Raw genomic sequence first — 15,962 nt, forward strand, 5'->3', positions numbered from 1 at the left:
GAGGTGATCTCTGTGCCTGAGTACTGGTGCCTGTAGCGTTGGCTGCGGCTGGTGGTAGAGACACAGTGACTACTTATTAGAATCCATAATTGGGTAGGAGTTACTATGCAACAGCTACTGTGACAATAAAGGGGATGTTTCATACACAAAATGGAGTACAAAAATCTGCTTTTCATTTCTAATTTTAGTTCACAGAATACTTGTTGGTACAAGTATTGATAAAATATATACATTTTGGGATCTACATTAGTCACTTGGCCTTAAAGAAGTAGTTAAAGGCCCTAGATATAAAATTTGGTGCATTTTACATTGCCTCTGGCTGTTCCAAGTATTTTTAAAAAAACATTCTTTCACCAATTTAATTTTATTTTAAAAATTTATTGAGCATCTATTATATGTCAAGCCGTATGTTGAGTACCTTGGGGGAACAATGTGAGTAGGCTCCACTCCTGCCCTCAAGGGGTGGATACTCCACATTTATTGAGGGCTTGCTATGTGAAGGCATGCAGCTGGACTGGGTGCAGGAGTAAAAGGATGAAGAGAAGGCATGGATTAACTCTATTATTAGTTAAATGCAATAATAGAGGTTTTAATAAAATCCTGAGAGAGCACAGAGAGGGCAGCAGTTAACTTTGGTGAATTGGGAAAGATTATACTTTTAGGAGGTGACATTTGCATTGAAGCTACACTGGTTTGGGATTGGAGAGAGGGCGTTCTGAGAGAAAAATAGCCTTTGCTGGAAGTGCATGATGGGATTGAGAGAGTGTAAAGGTTAAGAGCACTGGCTCTAGCTCTGCCACTTACTTGCCTGAGATTACACTTACTTAATTCCAAGCCTGGTTTTTTATTTATCAAAAGAACTCAATTATTGTGAAGATTAAATGAGGTAATGTATGCAGAGTACCTGGCTTATGGCAAGTTTTCAGTAAATTCTAGCAATAATTATGATGACGATGATGGAAGATAATCATTTCAGTGTGTCTGGAACATAGGATGTATTTGGGGAGGTATGGCACAAATGACAAGGAAGTAGTCTGGGGCCAGATTACTATATTAATGGCCTTGAAATTTGTGTTAGAAGGAGTGGGCAGCCACCAAAGGATTCTAAGTAGGCAAATAACACCATGCAATTGTGTTATAGGACAAAAATACTAATGAGAATATGAAGGGGACAAGGCTAAAGGTAATCCAATGAAAAGGTATTAGAATAGTTTGCAAAGACATAATGAAGGTCTCAGCTAAGGTTACTAATTGAAAGTGGTGAGGAAGGAACACTTCGGGAGATATTTCACAAATTGAATTGACAAGACTTATGGTAGGAGAAGGAATAAAAAATGAGACCTAGATTTCTTTGGTGACTGAATGGATCCTAGAGTCATTAAGAGAGCTAAGAAACAAAGTAGAAGAGGAGGTTTTGTGGGGAAGATACTGTCTTCAGTTTTGTTCACTTCTAGCACATAAACTTACATATAAAGAACCCAGCTGGAGATATGTTTCCTCTGGCACTTGGGAGAGTGAAGGGCAGGAGATAAAAATCTGTGGTCATTGAGGCATTGGTATATCGGAATGTTCTTGTTACTTGATGAGGAATTCTAAGGGAATCAGGAAGACAGAAGAGCCTAGTGCATATTGCATAATAGGTGCTTAATAAATATTTGTTGACTGAATAAAAGAACTCAGGAGATCACACATAGTTTAAGTATGAATAAAGGAAGACAAGCAAGTACAAGAGAGGAAGAATGGCATGAAGAGAACCAGGAGGGAGAGTGGTGTGCTGTGACCTGACTGAGGTCAAGGACTAATGGCTAAGCCAGTAGTAAACAGTTGTCTGCCTTTTCTCCACGTGGCAGGCTTTCTCTGCCATTTTCAGTTTAGATACTATATCATTTTCAGTTATGTACAGAATTCTGTTTTTCATATGCATTGTATAAATGATGTGGTTGCTAGTAAAACAAGAAAATCAGCTTAACCAATATGTTGAAGGTTTCTAATAGATCAGAAAACAGGAAAGTTATGCTCAATTGCTCATGATATGCCATTTTCCTTGGGTAGGCATTTCCCTACAGCCTCTACTGAAAATAATTCAAAATTAAGTAAATAATAGTATTTTTAATCTTTTCATTCAAAGGTGAAATATGAAGTAACAGAAGACGTGTACACTTCCAGAAAGAAACAACACCAGACCATGATGCATTATTTTTGTGCATTAAATACCCTTCAGTACAAGAAAAAAATAGCATTGTTAGAACCTCTACTTGGGTACATGCAAGCTCAGGTAAATACCGTACTATGTTGTGGATTGTAACTGTGGATCTTTAGATCAAGCTTGATATTTACATTAAATATAAAAGATATTACAAACTTTTGTCAATATCCTTGCTCATGTTTATGCTTTAAAAAGTAATTTTTAAAAATATCATTAGAGTACTATTTTAGGGAAGTTAGGAAGAATGGTTTTCCTTGCAGATGAAGATTTCAAATATTTTAGGGTCAATGAAACCATGTACCTTGTATTTAGATCTTGTTCACCAAAATTGGGGGTAATGAACGAAAGCTAAATGAATTTCAGAGTTACACCTCTTGCTGGAGCTTTTACTCACTCTTGCTTCATAATAGATTTGAAAGAGAATGGACAAGTTTGAATTTTTTTTCCTACGTTCCTTGTGTACTGCCTGAGTTAAAAATAATAGATGAACTGCAAAGTGCCCAAAGAGGTATACATTAGGAAGGAGGCTAGAAAATTAAGTTTTGGATAACATAAGATATTAGTCCCTTAAAAATCAAGAGTTTGAAGAAATTTGAATATTCCCACAGGTAAAAGAGTACTTACTATACTTAGTATATCAGATATAAAACTTATCTTTATAGTAAACATGAAATAGTTTATCTGTATAATTTATTTGAAATGCTTTAAAATTTATTTTCCAATTAAAATTATTATACATATATATTATTTGTTAGATTCAAAAAATATAAAAGGATATACGGTGGAATTTAAGTCTAGCTTCCTCAGTGGCTTCATGCCCAGTAGAAGTCACAAACTACAACTTACTTTTACACAAATGGAAATAATCTTCTTTTTTACTTAACCATGTATCTTAGAGATTGTTTATATGATTTACTTTAAGTATTTTTTAATGTGTGTTTGTGTTGTTCAACCCCTCACTCCTCCCAACCCAGATAAGTTTCTTTAAGATGGGTTCTGAAAATCTCAGTGAACAACTGGAAGAATTTTTAGCTAATATTGGAACAAGTGTACAGAAGTAAGTATTTTTTTCTTTAAAACTGAAAATGAAATGACATAAATGATAAGTTAACAGCTAAATGCCATAATTTAAAAATATTTAATATCTGCCATGATTGCTTCTTGGTTTTTTCACTATTTTTTCCATAGAATGTGAACTCAATTTCATAACACTGTCAAATCAGTTTTGTGTCTGAATATAGCAGACACTTAATAGTAATTATCCATAAGTGAAATTATCCTTAAACTCTAAATCGTGAGGGTTAGATGGGAGATTACTAAATAAATCCTGTTTCCAAGCCATGAAACTTACAGAAGGAGAGAAAGCTGTTATCATAAAGTTCAAAAGGCTGAGCAGTGATGTGGCCAGGCTGAGGCATGGAGAGAGATGAGAATGATTGTTGTTGTAAAGGCACAGGACAAAGCAGTTTGAAAATTCCTCCAAAGTCAGGCATTCAGTGTGGTTTTATTAGTTTTTTTGTTTGTTTGTTTTGAGAAAGTCTTGCTCTGTTACCTGGGCTAGAGTGCAGTGGTACGATCATAGCTCACTGCAGCCTCAAACCCCTGGGCTCAAGCAAGCCACCTGCCTCAACTTCCCTCCTGAGTAGCTGGGACTACAGGTAAATGCCACCACACCCAGCTAATTTTTCTATTGTTTTTTTTTTTTTTTTTAAGAAAGGGTCTCAAACTCCTGGCCTCAAGCAACTCCCACCTCAGCCTCCCAATGTGCTAGGATTACAAGTTCGAGCTACTGCACCCAGCTGCTTTTTTAGTTTTTGAATTTAGTATTGTTTCCAAAATATCTAAATTTCAAATAAAATGTAAAGCTATTTCAAAACGTATTCGCGTTACTTTAAGCACCCCTGCCACTGTGTCTCTGTTTAAGAAAATATATACAAAACAAATAATACAGGTAAACGTGATTGCTAAGGAGTTTTGTCAGTTGTGGTTGGTAGTAAATAATCTGTTTTCTGTGTTAGTGTTCGCAGGGAAATGGACAGTGATGTAGAGACCATGCAACAGACAATAGAAGATTTGGAAGTAGCCAGTGACCCTTTATATATGCCTGACCCAGACCCCACCAAATTTCCTGTTAATCGAAACTTAACCCGAAAGGCTGGATACCTTAATGCTAGAAAGTAAGAAAACTACTATTACTTTCACATGCTGTATATCATGTAAGGCAATGCCAAGTGAATATAATAAATAACTGATACTGTCTGCCAGATTGTCTTGATTTTACTAAAGGTTGAACCTTTTTAGTAGTGTTAGCATTAATGTAACCTTTTTGACAGATAAGGTACATGTATACTTTTCAGAAGTAAAATTCTACCTAGATATTTGAGTAATTTAGAATTATAAAAGTGAAACCAACTTGAGTTTAAATAAGTCTCTCATAACATGTGAATGCTATTAAATATCATTTATCATACCTTAAAATATAGGTAATTACAGCATCAAGTCAAATTTTAGTTTTCACCTGACAATAGGATGAAGCAGGTTAACCCTAGGAGTCAAATAAATTTTTTTGTTTTGAATTTATCCCTTGGAAGTTGAACTATAACCCTTGTTTTATGGATTATCACTATAGCAGCTGCAATTTGATAATTTCCAGCCTTGTTTTGGAAACGGCATACATTCACACAAGTGAGTCAACATACATGAATTTATTTTAGGGACTGAAAAACATATTTATATTTTCTTGGTACCTTGCTGCCTTTTTGCAAGCTATTTCTTATAACAAGCTTTATCTTGTGTCTGGCTGATGATAAGGAGATTTCAGGTGTGTCATTATTAAAGCATGAATGTGCTTTCTTTGTTTAGTAAAACAGGCTTGGTGTCATCTACCTGGGACAGACAGTTTTACTTCACACAGGGTGGAAACTTAATGAGTCAGGCCCGTGGGGATGTAGCAGGAGGCCTGGCCATGGACATAGACAACTGTTCAGTGATGGCTGTGGATTGTGAAGACAGGCGATACTGTTTTCAGATCACCTCTTTTGATGGAAAAAAGTTAGTATTTTTTTCTACTATTAATAATGTCTGTCATATTTTAAACTATTGAAATGTAGGATAATTCCTTTTTGTTCAGAAATGTTATAGATACTCCAGACTTACATACTAAGATAATTTGCTTCTTAATCTTGTAGAAATGTGTTGAATTTTTGTTTCTGAATTGGCTAGATGGTATCTTAATGTTTTGAGGTTGTCAAAGCAAGGTCATATGATGAAGACCTGTGATTTCATGTTAAGAGGCTGGAACCAAAAATCCTGTATATTATAGGGAAGATAGCACAGGTTAATGGAAAGAATCCCAATCCTGGGATCAGAAAGTTCACATTCTGGATCCATTACTTACTGTGTGGACTTAAACAAGTGACTTGACCCCTCTGAGCTCCATTTTTCTACATATAAAACGTAGGTAGGGGAGTTGTAATCCTTACTTGGTAAATTGTTACGAGGAATAGAAATCTAATATATACAATGTGCCTAACATATAGTAAGTGCTAACAATAGTGTTATTTTTAAATGTTAATCAAATATTTGATATTATTTTGTTCATTAATGTTTATAATGCCATTTTGAAAAATTTCTATTACCTTTGCATTAAATGAGAATCTTTAGCATTTAGAACAAATTTTCAAAGAGCATAGAAAAATATAAAAAGGAGTATGAAAAAAACCTATAATCTCATTAACCAGAAGCAACAATTAACTTTTTGATCTGTTGCCTTCTAGCTTTAAGTACATTTTTTAAATAGTTGAAGAAATATTGTGTATATAATTTGGATCTGTACACTTACTAAAAACATTTCATAGTGGCTGCATTATAATCTATTTAAGGGACATATATTACAATTTAAACATTTTCCTAATGATAGATTTTTAGGCTATCTGCAGTTTTTTCCATCTACTTAATTAAAATATTGTTTTTAACCTTTGAACTTTCATAATATTCAGAAGCAGCCTCTGGGTACCCTTGAAAGTCATTTTTCCCCTATATTTATGTACATTAAGATACTATAGAAATAAATAAACAAACTTGAACTTTGCCCCTTAAAGAAAGATATTATGCTCACTATCTTTTACCAAAATTTCAAATTTCAAATATCAAATTTGAAAATACCAAATTTCAAAATTTCATATTACTTTTTTTTTGACAGAATCTCTGTTTCCCAGGAGTACAATGGTGAGATCATAGCTCACTGCAGCCTCAGACTCCTGGACTCAGGCAATTCTCCTGTCTCAGCCTCCCAAGTAGCTGGGACTACAGGTGCATGCCATCATACCCACCTAATTTTTAAAAAAATTTTTTGTAGAGATGAGTCTCCCCATGTTACCCAGGCTTTTCTTGAACTCCTGGCCTTAAGTGATCCTCCTACCTTGGCTTCCCAAAGTGCTGGGATGGCCTTATTTCATTCTCCTTTTATATGATATATAATGAATGCCAATACTGTGTTTCACTTATCACACTAGATGTCCCTGTGTTCATTTATCAGAATTACCAAATTGTTAATATTTTACTACAAATACTTATATTTTTATATTTTCAGTTTTTTGGCTAATGCTTAACGTGATTTCTCATTTCATATTTCTGGTGTGATGCAAAATTAGTCAGAATTTTTTTCTCTACCTTATAAAATATTAACAGCTATAGGAAAGCTAAGTATTACTACATTAGTGATTAATATACTGAAATTTTTTATTTAACCCTATTAAAGGAGAAATAACGAAGTAAAGTTTTTTCTATTAGGATCAATGATTTGTATTTGAAATATATATGATAAGTACAGAAGTTGAAGTGCATTGTCTTAGTTGTTGAAGTGTACCTTTATTGTGGTCTGTCTTCAGTGGATTAGTACGTGTTTCCTTTGATACATTTGGCATAGATAGCCAAAATCAGAGCTGTTAGTTAAAGTATGAGTCTTGGTGCCTATGGTGGTCTCATTTTCCTAAGATACTGTTGGCTGTGTTTTGTTTTTGTTTTTTAATACTGATTGGTTTTTATATATACTGATACCATTAAAGATAAAAAGTTCTCTCAGATGATGTTCAAAATACTTTTAAAAAGAATTGAGGCTCAAACTTCTTTTTTTCCAGATCTTCAATTTTGCAAGCAGAGAGTAAAAAAGACCATGAAGAGGTAAAATTTTATTTAGTTATTTTCTTCAGCAACATTTAAAAATACTTTTCTGATAACAACACACATATTCATTGTGAAAATTTTGGAAAATCCTAGTTAATTAAAAATCCTTTTTTATAAAAGTCTATTGTCCTCAAGCAACAATCTTAAGTTTCTCACAAAATTTTATAGCTGGTAGACCTTAGTGATCATCTCTCTGCTATCTTAAAAGCTCCAATTCAGAAATGACCTTGTGACTGCTGCCATCTGGCAGGCTGTCAGTATCATGGGACGACAGTTTAATTTATTCCCTTCTCTCACTAACCCTCTGAGACACTATCTGCTGCAGTAAGAACATAGTGGCAGCAGATGTGGCACGGCAGGAAGCAACTAAAGCTTAAAACTTTGGGGAAATGAAAGACAGGAAAACAAAAATTTGGGAGTGTCTGTTCTTCCTCGTGAGTCTTTTATTTTTAGCTCCATTTTTACTACTGGTACACCAAATATGGAAGGTAAGGGACTAGCAAGAACTGATGCTTCAAAAACTTTGTCTTGAGAAATATTCTTCCACGAAAATATACCTTAGCTCGATTTTGAGCCTTTTTATCTGGTGTTATAATTGTGTTGGCAAAAGACAAAGTTGGAAATTCTGCAGAGATCTACCTTTATTACTTCTTGTGGAAAAAAGTTAATATTAAAATTTGATTTTGGTCTCTGAGGAACAGAAACAAATGTCTCTCTGCTCTCTGCATGGTTTACCAAACAAAATATTTGTTTAGTTTAGTGAGGTTCATCAGCCACTGGAATCCTTGAGAGTGAAGTAGAAGATGTGCAGAAGAGAATGTTTTCTATGCTAATTATTCATAAACTTGAAAGAAGGGAGGTAGGTAGAATATATTCACCAGGAATATATTTATCTCTTAACTTTTTTTCATTGGTGTTAATTACAATACCTGAGTGCAGACTGTCTTGTTTGGTGGGGATTATGGGGGAAAGTGTTATAAGAAGATAAGTATAGACTATTACATTGTAATTTAGTATGATTGCTATATTTTTATTTCCTTGTATGAAATAAATTTTGGATCTTTAAATAATAAATCTGCTAAATGTTCTCTTGTATGTATGCATATGTTTAAATAATTACTAACACTACTGAATGTTCTCTTATATATGTACCTTCCTTATAAGATGTCTTACAAGGAAGATTATGTGTTAATTCTAATGAAACTTCTATTTCAATTGAATATTGAACATCTTTTACCTTTAGAAGAGAAACTTTGTAGATAAAAATTATTAATTATATTTTTCTATTCTCTTGCAGTGGATCTGTACAATAAACAACATATCTAAACAAATATACTTAAGTGAAAATCCGGAGGTAATATTTTTATTTTGTCACCCAGATCTAGCAAAATTGAATTCTGTGGCTTACATGCTTTTATTAAGTCATAATTTCTCAAGTTCTGTCATTTTTTTAATTTAATCTGGAATAGTTAGCTTTAATGTACCATATATGTAATGAGCGATCTTCTTAGAACAATAATTTCGAAAGGTACTGAAATCAGTCAACCAACAAATATTTACTGGGTATTGACTGTTTAACTCTGTTGAGCATGTGGAGAAGGAAAATATAGGAGAAAAATAAGCCATGGCCTCTGCCTTCCAGGAGCCTATCTGTATGGGGAAACAAAACTAAAACTTTAAGTAACATTTCAGATAAAACAGGATGGAACTGAAAGCATATGGTAATGGTTTCAGTTTTGAGAATGTTAGGATCAGTGTGCACTTTAGCTTTAGATGAAGCTCTGTGGAGATGGTAGAAACCTGAGCTGGGTATGATTTGTTTGAGTTTTGAGGAAAAGAAGAGACACTGCCAATAAGAAAAAAAAAACAAAAGCATAAATGGTATGTTTATGAAATGAGTGATGTAATTAGAGTTAAAGGTCTTGGTAAAGAATAATAGAAAACTGAAATGTACATACAGATCACTTGGGGATCTTGTAAAAATGCATATTATGATTCAGTATGTCTAGGTTGATGTAGCTTGAACTTCCAGTTTTACAAATTATACCTTGAAAGCAAGGATATCAAAACAGATGAACCCTGCAGTGTAGACATAGCCATAGGTACAGTCCAAACATTCAGGGAGAACCCAGAAGTACAGAGAATTCTGGAAGGAATCAAGTGGGCCCAGATTGTAGTATACTTGGCAAAACACTTGGCCCTACAACAAGAGCAGTCTTGGTGGGCCTGACTGTGCTATGAACCCTGGCAACTCCCAGGGCTGGGCAGGGGCTGATGATTTCAGGTGAGGCCGAGAAGGCTAATTTCTTTGGGAGGCCCTCGCTCTTCTAAATCTTAAACTGCTGTTGATGTGATGGTGGATTAGACAGGAGGGTCTAGACTAGTTTAGTAACTGCTTGATGTGTAGGATGAAAGAGATAAGATAAAGATGACTTCCAGGTTTTAACCCAAGGAAAGAGAAGAATAATTTGGAAAAGAAGAGTTATTCTGTTTCTATCTTAATGACTTTGAGGTACCTGCCAAGAAAAATGATTTAGATGCCTAGGGGGAAGTTTTAAACTAAAGAAACAAAAATCTCATGACATTCAGAATATTAGTAGTTTGTTAGTTTTATAATAATGAGTTATATGAAAATATATAATTATATATTATTATAATAAATTATAAGTTTAATCTTAGAAAAATCATTACAAACTATAGGGAAAGTTTTTGCTTTTAGTAACTTGATCTGCCAGTCTAGCTTTTCTTTTTTGTAAGGTTACTTGGGAAAAACAAAAAATAAAATTAAAATGCAAATTAAATTATCACCCAGGAAATACATAGGGAATACAATGTTTGGGTTTGACTAGTTCATACTTACAATCTTTTCCTAACAATTATCAGAACTCTAATTTTTAGTTAGTATTTTCCAGGTTATCCAGAATTGTTTTATCTGTATTAATGAGAATAGAAATTTTGATCAATTTGTGGCATTGTATTGGTATTTTTGCTAACTGTAAGGCATAGAAATACAAAACTGTTTTGCAATTATTTTTTCTAATTTAAAGACCATTTTTAAAATTATGGTAAAAACCAAATTTATCATCTTAACCATTTTTGAGTGTACAGAAGGGTAATATTAACTATATGTACAATAAAACAGATCTTTAAGTACCATTTTTATTCAGCCAGTCTTTTAAATAAAACAATAAGTCTAAAATATTTCTAATGGAAAGCTTTCTTTCAAATTTTGGTCTAAAAATATCCATAACTTTATAAATTAATAAATATATAGATATTTCTGAGCATAAATATATTCTGGAAAAATTATGAAAACTTTACCAGCATAGTTATACTAACTTTCATGTTTTGTGAATATTTCCTACTCCTTCTAAATTTCTTTATTCAACAAACATCTGTGCCAGGCACAGTGCCGAATGCTAGCAATACAAACCTTAATCCAAAATATCTAGTAGCTAAAAATTTAAAGAAAAAACAATCTTTTCTTTAAAAATTTAATGAAAAATGATTTAGAATAATTATCTATATTAGTAGAAAATAATCAGATGTTTTTCTAGATTAAAGGAAGCAAGAGGAAACTTAAGTTTATAATGTTGTGAAGTTAATTATATTCCTTAATATTGAGATGAGAGAATGTGGAACTACTTTAGTAGCTCTAATTTGTATTTTAAGTGAACTCAAAAGCATTCTAACAATTCAGAGTTATATTCAAAGTTTTGGTTTTCTTACTTTACTAATATTAGTCCTTTTTTAAAAAAAATAATCAAAATAGGAAACTGCTGCACGAGTAAATCAGTCAGCTCTAGAAGCTGTCACTCCTTCCCCATCTTTCCAGCAGAGGCATGAGAGCCTTCGGCCAGCAGGGTGAGTTACCACACTGGGAGCTATTTAAAGAACTATACAGGCTATTTAAAGTGTTGGTGAGCACTTTGATTTTAGCAGTACTGCTTATATTAGTACCAAATGGTTCCTTGAACAGAGAAAGTATATTTTCAAAATGGTAAATTTGCCAGTAGGGTGCTAAATAAATAATTATTTCAGATTTTCCTAGTGTTTCCAACTAAATCTCTAGGTTGAGGTGATTTATGTTTTTGAGTTTAATAATTGGAAAGAAAAAAGTCTGCTATTAAATAAATAGCTATGATTTGGGATTTGTTTTTATTGAAACTTGTTTTACTCTTCTCATTGAATTATAATACTGTGTTTTCTTTTTTCATAGTTTAAGTATTTGATTTCCAAAAGAAAAAACTAAATGCAGTGCCTTCTTGTTTTCCTTTGTTCTTAGGCAATCTCGGCCACCGACAGCTCGAACCAGCAGTTCAGGATCCTTAGGATCTGAGTCCACAAATTTGGCTGCCCTCTCTCTAGATTCTCTTGTTGCCCCAGACACCCCGATACAATTTGACATAATTTCTCCTGTGTCTGAAGATCAACCTGGCCAAGCAAAAGCCTCTGGCCAGGGAGGCAGGTGGGGACGTTGTGCTATGGTCTGTAAAGTTTATGATTCCATTTCTACATTTGAGAGTCAGCTCTTACATATCAAGTGCATCAGCTATGTTATAGTTTTTTTGTTTAATTACCTAACATAACTTTGTTAGGGAAGAATCATGCAGATTTTTCTTTAAGTCTTTTGCCTCAATTAAAGGAGTTAAGATAATTTAGTTTCAAAAATATTTACTTCTGAATTTCTTAATCATGTCTATTTCTTGGATAAGTTGATAGTTCTGTCTTTAGGTCATGACAGTATTTTAAACATAAGTTTAAAATATAAGTTTATAATATTAACATAATAAAAGCTATAAGTATATTAGAAAATATTATACCAGAATAAGAAATCTTTAGGAAGTTACTAAAACATTATCACTGTTATGAATTATTAATGAGTCATCTTTTATTTATATAGTAAGGAATATTCTTGTCAAAGCAGTTAAAATTTTTCTTTGGGTGTAGATTAAGGAAACATGATTTAAGGCAAATCATTTATTAAGTAGGTTGGACACCTAATAAATTGATAATATGCTAATTTGGATATACATGGCTGTGACCCAGGAAAAGTAATTTGCATTTGATTGCATTTATAAAAATATGCTTAGCATTTGATATAATAGATCAGACATGTATAAAGAGATTAATTTCCTGTTAATCTTAATGCCAACGTTATTTTAGAACCATTTCGCTTTGTTTGCTTCCAAAACCTACTTTGAATTGTACTTTTCTTCCTTCACTGTGGGTGTACCATAAGCCATGCACACTAAGGAGGGAGGTAGCTTCCACCTTCAGTTCACTTTTCTTCTTGCATTGTTACTCATACCTTAAGAAATATAGGTTTAAAACTAGAAAATGTTCAAATCATCATAGTTGACTTGCAACTTGTACTTAGAGAACCTAAGAAGAGATTTTTACAATCCTGGGAAATCCCTGGCATTTTTCTCAAGCAGCTGAGATTGGAGCTAAGTCAGTGTTCCTCTGTGCTAGCTTATTTAAATTCAAGAACTTTTGCAACAATGGTTTAGTTGATTTTTGTTGTGTGTGGCTAAACTTCTAAAATGTAGCAACATTGGGTGCAGCCTGTTAACTCAATGTGTGAGGGCAGAAGCCATCATCATAGTAATTTGGTCATCAGTGGTGTTCCTTACCAGGATGGACCATTTTAAGAGTTTTTCTTTCTAAAATGTATGTACAAAGTTTTGTGACTCTTCATTTTAACTTTGGTTTCAATAATTAGATTTCTTCCATGTAACTGACCATATGTTCATATTTTTTTCTCAACTTTTCAGGCGTACAAATCCATTTGGAGAATCTGGAGGAAATACAAAATCTGAAACTGAAGGTAAAACAGATGTGCAGTATTTTAGAACTGCTTCTCAGTAGTAAACTCTGTGAAGAATTTGTTGTTTACATTTGCTCTCCTACTATGCTCAATTTTAATGTTAACTTCAAAGTTTTCTCTATTTACTCGTAGTACACTTGAAACAACAGAACTTAATCTGACTTAAGATATTGTTACTCATACAGAATTACAGAGAATTATAGAATATCATACTTTTGACTTCATAGTCAAATTCTCAATGCATAAGATATCCTTTAAGCTTTTCCTAACAGCTGATGTTTAAATTCTAGTACTGGAGCATAACTTATTTTTTCTTTTTCCTTGTATCTATTTAATATAATTTCAAACTGACAGAAAAGCAGTAATAGTGCAAAGAATTCTTTTTACCCCGAAACACCAATTGTTGAAGCACTACCCTTTGCTATTTGAATTTGAGACCTTAATTTTCCTGTAATTTGAACACTGCAGTTAGGAGTTATTTCTAAATACCTCCCCTTTAGGTTGAATTTTTCACTGGGAAATCTAAAAGGAGGCAGCATATTTTATTCTTTTGGAAAATAAATGTGGGACTTAGAAATACATAACATATCTTGTTCTGTTATAGATTCTATTCTTCATCAATTATTTATTGTCCGGTTCCTTGGTTCTATGGAGGTGAAATCAGATGACCATCCAGATGTTGTTTATGAAACAATGCGCCAAATCTTAGCTGCCCGGGCCATCCATAACATCTTTCGTATGACAGAATCACATTTATTAGTCACTTGTGACTGTTTAAAGTAAGTAATAACCCCTCCCTAAAAAAACTGTACAAAAACAGTTACATAATTTCAGCCTAATTAAAATTTGTTTTCCAAATTTTTAATTATTATTGTAGGTTAATTGATCCACAGACACAAGTTACAAGGCTCACGGTGAGTTCTACAGATTTAAGCTTTGTGCATATACACATCTTACAACTTGATCATAATCCTGATCCTCTATGTTCAGGTATGGTAGTAGCAATTATGATTGGCCTTTAGCCTGTTACAGTTAAATCTATGGCCATCTCCAAAAAGTTATAATTGAACATTCCATGTAACTTAAAATAACACAATTTTGTGCGATAGTGTTTACCTCTCAGTTAGGAAGCATGTATCATACACACCAAAGAACAGTAGCAATTAAAAGGTGAACATGATTGAGAGTATTTTATAATTATCTATTGCAAATAGCTGCAAGTGTGTGTGTGTTTCTATTTATTAAAAAGACCATTTTTGTTACTGAATTTGACTTTGTAAAATGTGTTGACTAATAAAACAAATTCAGTATTTAACACCCTCTTGTTCTGCTTGGTTATCCAAAACAAATATGACATTGTTCTTGGATTACCAGTCTGTTAAAAAAAATTGGCTTTAATATTTATGATAATTTTAGAATTTAGCATGTTAGTTTGTCATATATAAGTGCTGTCGTAATGGTTTGAAAGATCTCATGTTTGCTTCTGATGTTTTCTGTGGCAGTTTCCATTACCCTGTGTAGTTTTGTATGCTACACACCAGGAGAATAAGCGCCTTTTTGGATTTGTTCTTCGGACATCAGGAGGGAGAAGTGAAAGTAATCTGTCATCAGTCTGCTATATATTTGAGTCAAACAATGAAGGGGAAAAGGTACATGGCTTTTCAAAATGTTTCTGATGTTAAATACTTAATCATAATCACTAAGTGATTCTCACTAAGATTTAATAACAATTAAATTCTTACTAATTAAAATTACTATTAATTAAAAATTACAGGATTAAATTCTTATGTAATTCTGACTGAGATTTCTGGAAAAAACGCCCAGATTTTGCCTAGTTCTCCTGAGCTGCTTGACCAAAGCATGTTGCTCTGAAGAGAGCCAGGCTGCTGGGTTGGGCCTTCTGACTCAGACTCGTGCCTCCCTGGCCACTGATAGCTGGTACTATCTTTTAGCTTCATTAACTTATCCTGGAAATGGAATATATTCCCATAATCAGCCATTTTCAGATGTTTTCAGCTTGGAGCAGCTGATAATGTCACTGTTTGCAGGCCTTACTATATCAGTAAAGAATCTGAGATAACAAGAAGTAGGGTACATAAAGTGGGTGAGAGTCAGCCATGAAAGCTCACAGACCCTGAAGAAAACATACAAAGGCTTGGTTTGGGGGCTGGAGCATTCTTAAGTTAGCTTTTGTTTGAAGCAATGTATTATGACTAGTTATATCAGATATTTGAATACTTGAAATTATTGCTTTGATGTAAGAACTGCCTGAGAACATACTTTTTGTCATTTTAGATTTGTGATTCTGTTGGATTGGCAAAACAGATAGCTCTGCATGCTGAACTGGTAAGAATCTGAGATGCTTGATTTTCCAAGAATGGTAACTAAAGTGGTATAATAATATAAGCTCTTTCATGTTAGCAAGTAGATAAAATGATTTTACTAAGCAAGATTAATAGTGGATGCTATTGCTGATACAGCATTTAGACTTTGGATAACTGTCTACCATAGAATGTAAACTGTGTTGATATGCTTTCTCATATATAAATGCAAAAAAAATTCAAAGGTTACAAAAGAAATATTAATTGAAATGTCTAAAATTTAAAGTTATTTCATATTTAATTTATTAGTTTTATTCATCTGTTCTTTAGGATCGTAGGGCATCAGAAAAACAAAAAGAAATAGAAAGAGTAAAAGAGAAGCAACAGAAAGAACTCAGTAAACAAAAACAGATTGAAAAGG

General features: G+C 33.2%; 1 protein-coding gene across 1 annotated transcript in view; it reads left to right on the forward strand.

Annotated features, from left to right (window-relative positions):
- APPL1 (adaptor protein, phosphotyrosine interacting with PH domain and leucine zipper 1) overlaps window positions 1-15,962 on the forward strand; it is a 30,728-nt gene that overhangs the window by 12,732 nt on the left and 2,034 nt on the right. The window contains exons 8-21 of the mRNA XM_069473727.1: window positions 2,129-2,275; window positions 3,181-3,263; window positions 4,225-4,383; window positions 5,069-5,257; window positions 7,345-7,387; window positions 8,688-8,744; window positions 11,163-11,254; window positions 11,676-11,858; window positions 13,168-13,220; window positions 13,825-13,999; window positions 14,098-14,134; window positions 14,723-14,869; window positions 15,516-15,566; window positions 15,872-15,961. Coding sequence (XP_069329828.1) covers window positions 2,129-2,275; window positions 3,181-3,263; window positions 4,225-4,383; window positions 5,069-5,257; window positions 7,345-7,387; window positions 8,688-8,744; window positions 11,163-11,254; window positions 11,676-11,858; window positions 13,168-13,220; window positions 13,825-13,999; window positions 14,098-14,134; window positions 14,723-14,869; window positions 15,516-15,566; window positions 15,872-15,961 — 1,506 coding nt within the window. The remainder of the gene's footprint in view (window positions 1-2,128; window positions 2,276-3,180; window positions 3,264-4,224; window positions 4,384-5,068; window positions 5,258-7,344; window positions 7,388-8,687; window positions 8,745-11,162; window positions 11,255-11,675; window positions 11,859-13,167; window positions 13,221-13,824; window positions 14,000-14,097; window positions 14,135-14,722; window positions 14,870-15,515; window positions 15,567-15,871; window position 15,962) is intronic.

The sequence above is a fragment of the Eulemur rufifrons genome, chromosome 7, assembly GCF_041146395.1.
Source record: "Eulemur rufifrons isolate Redbay chromosome 7, OSU_ERuf_1, whole genome shotgun sequence".
NCBI classification, from domain to species: Eukaryota; Metazoa; Chordata; class Mammalia; order Primates; family Lemuridae; genus Eulemur; species Eulemur rufifrons.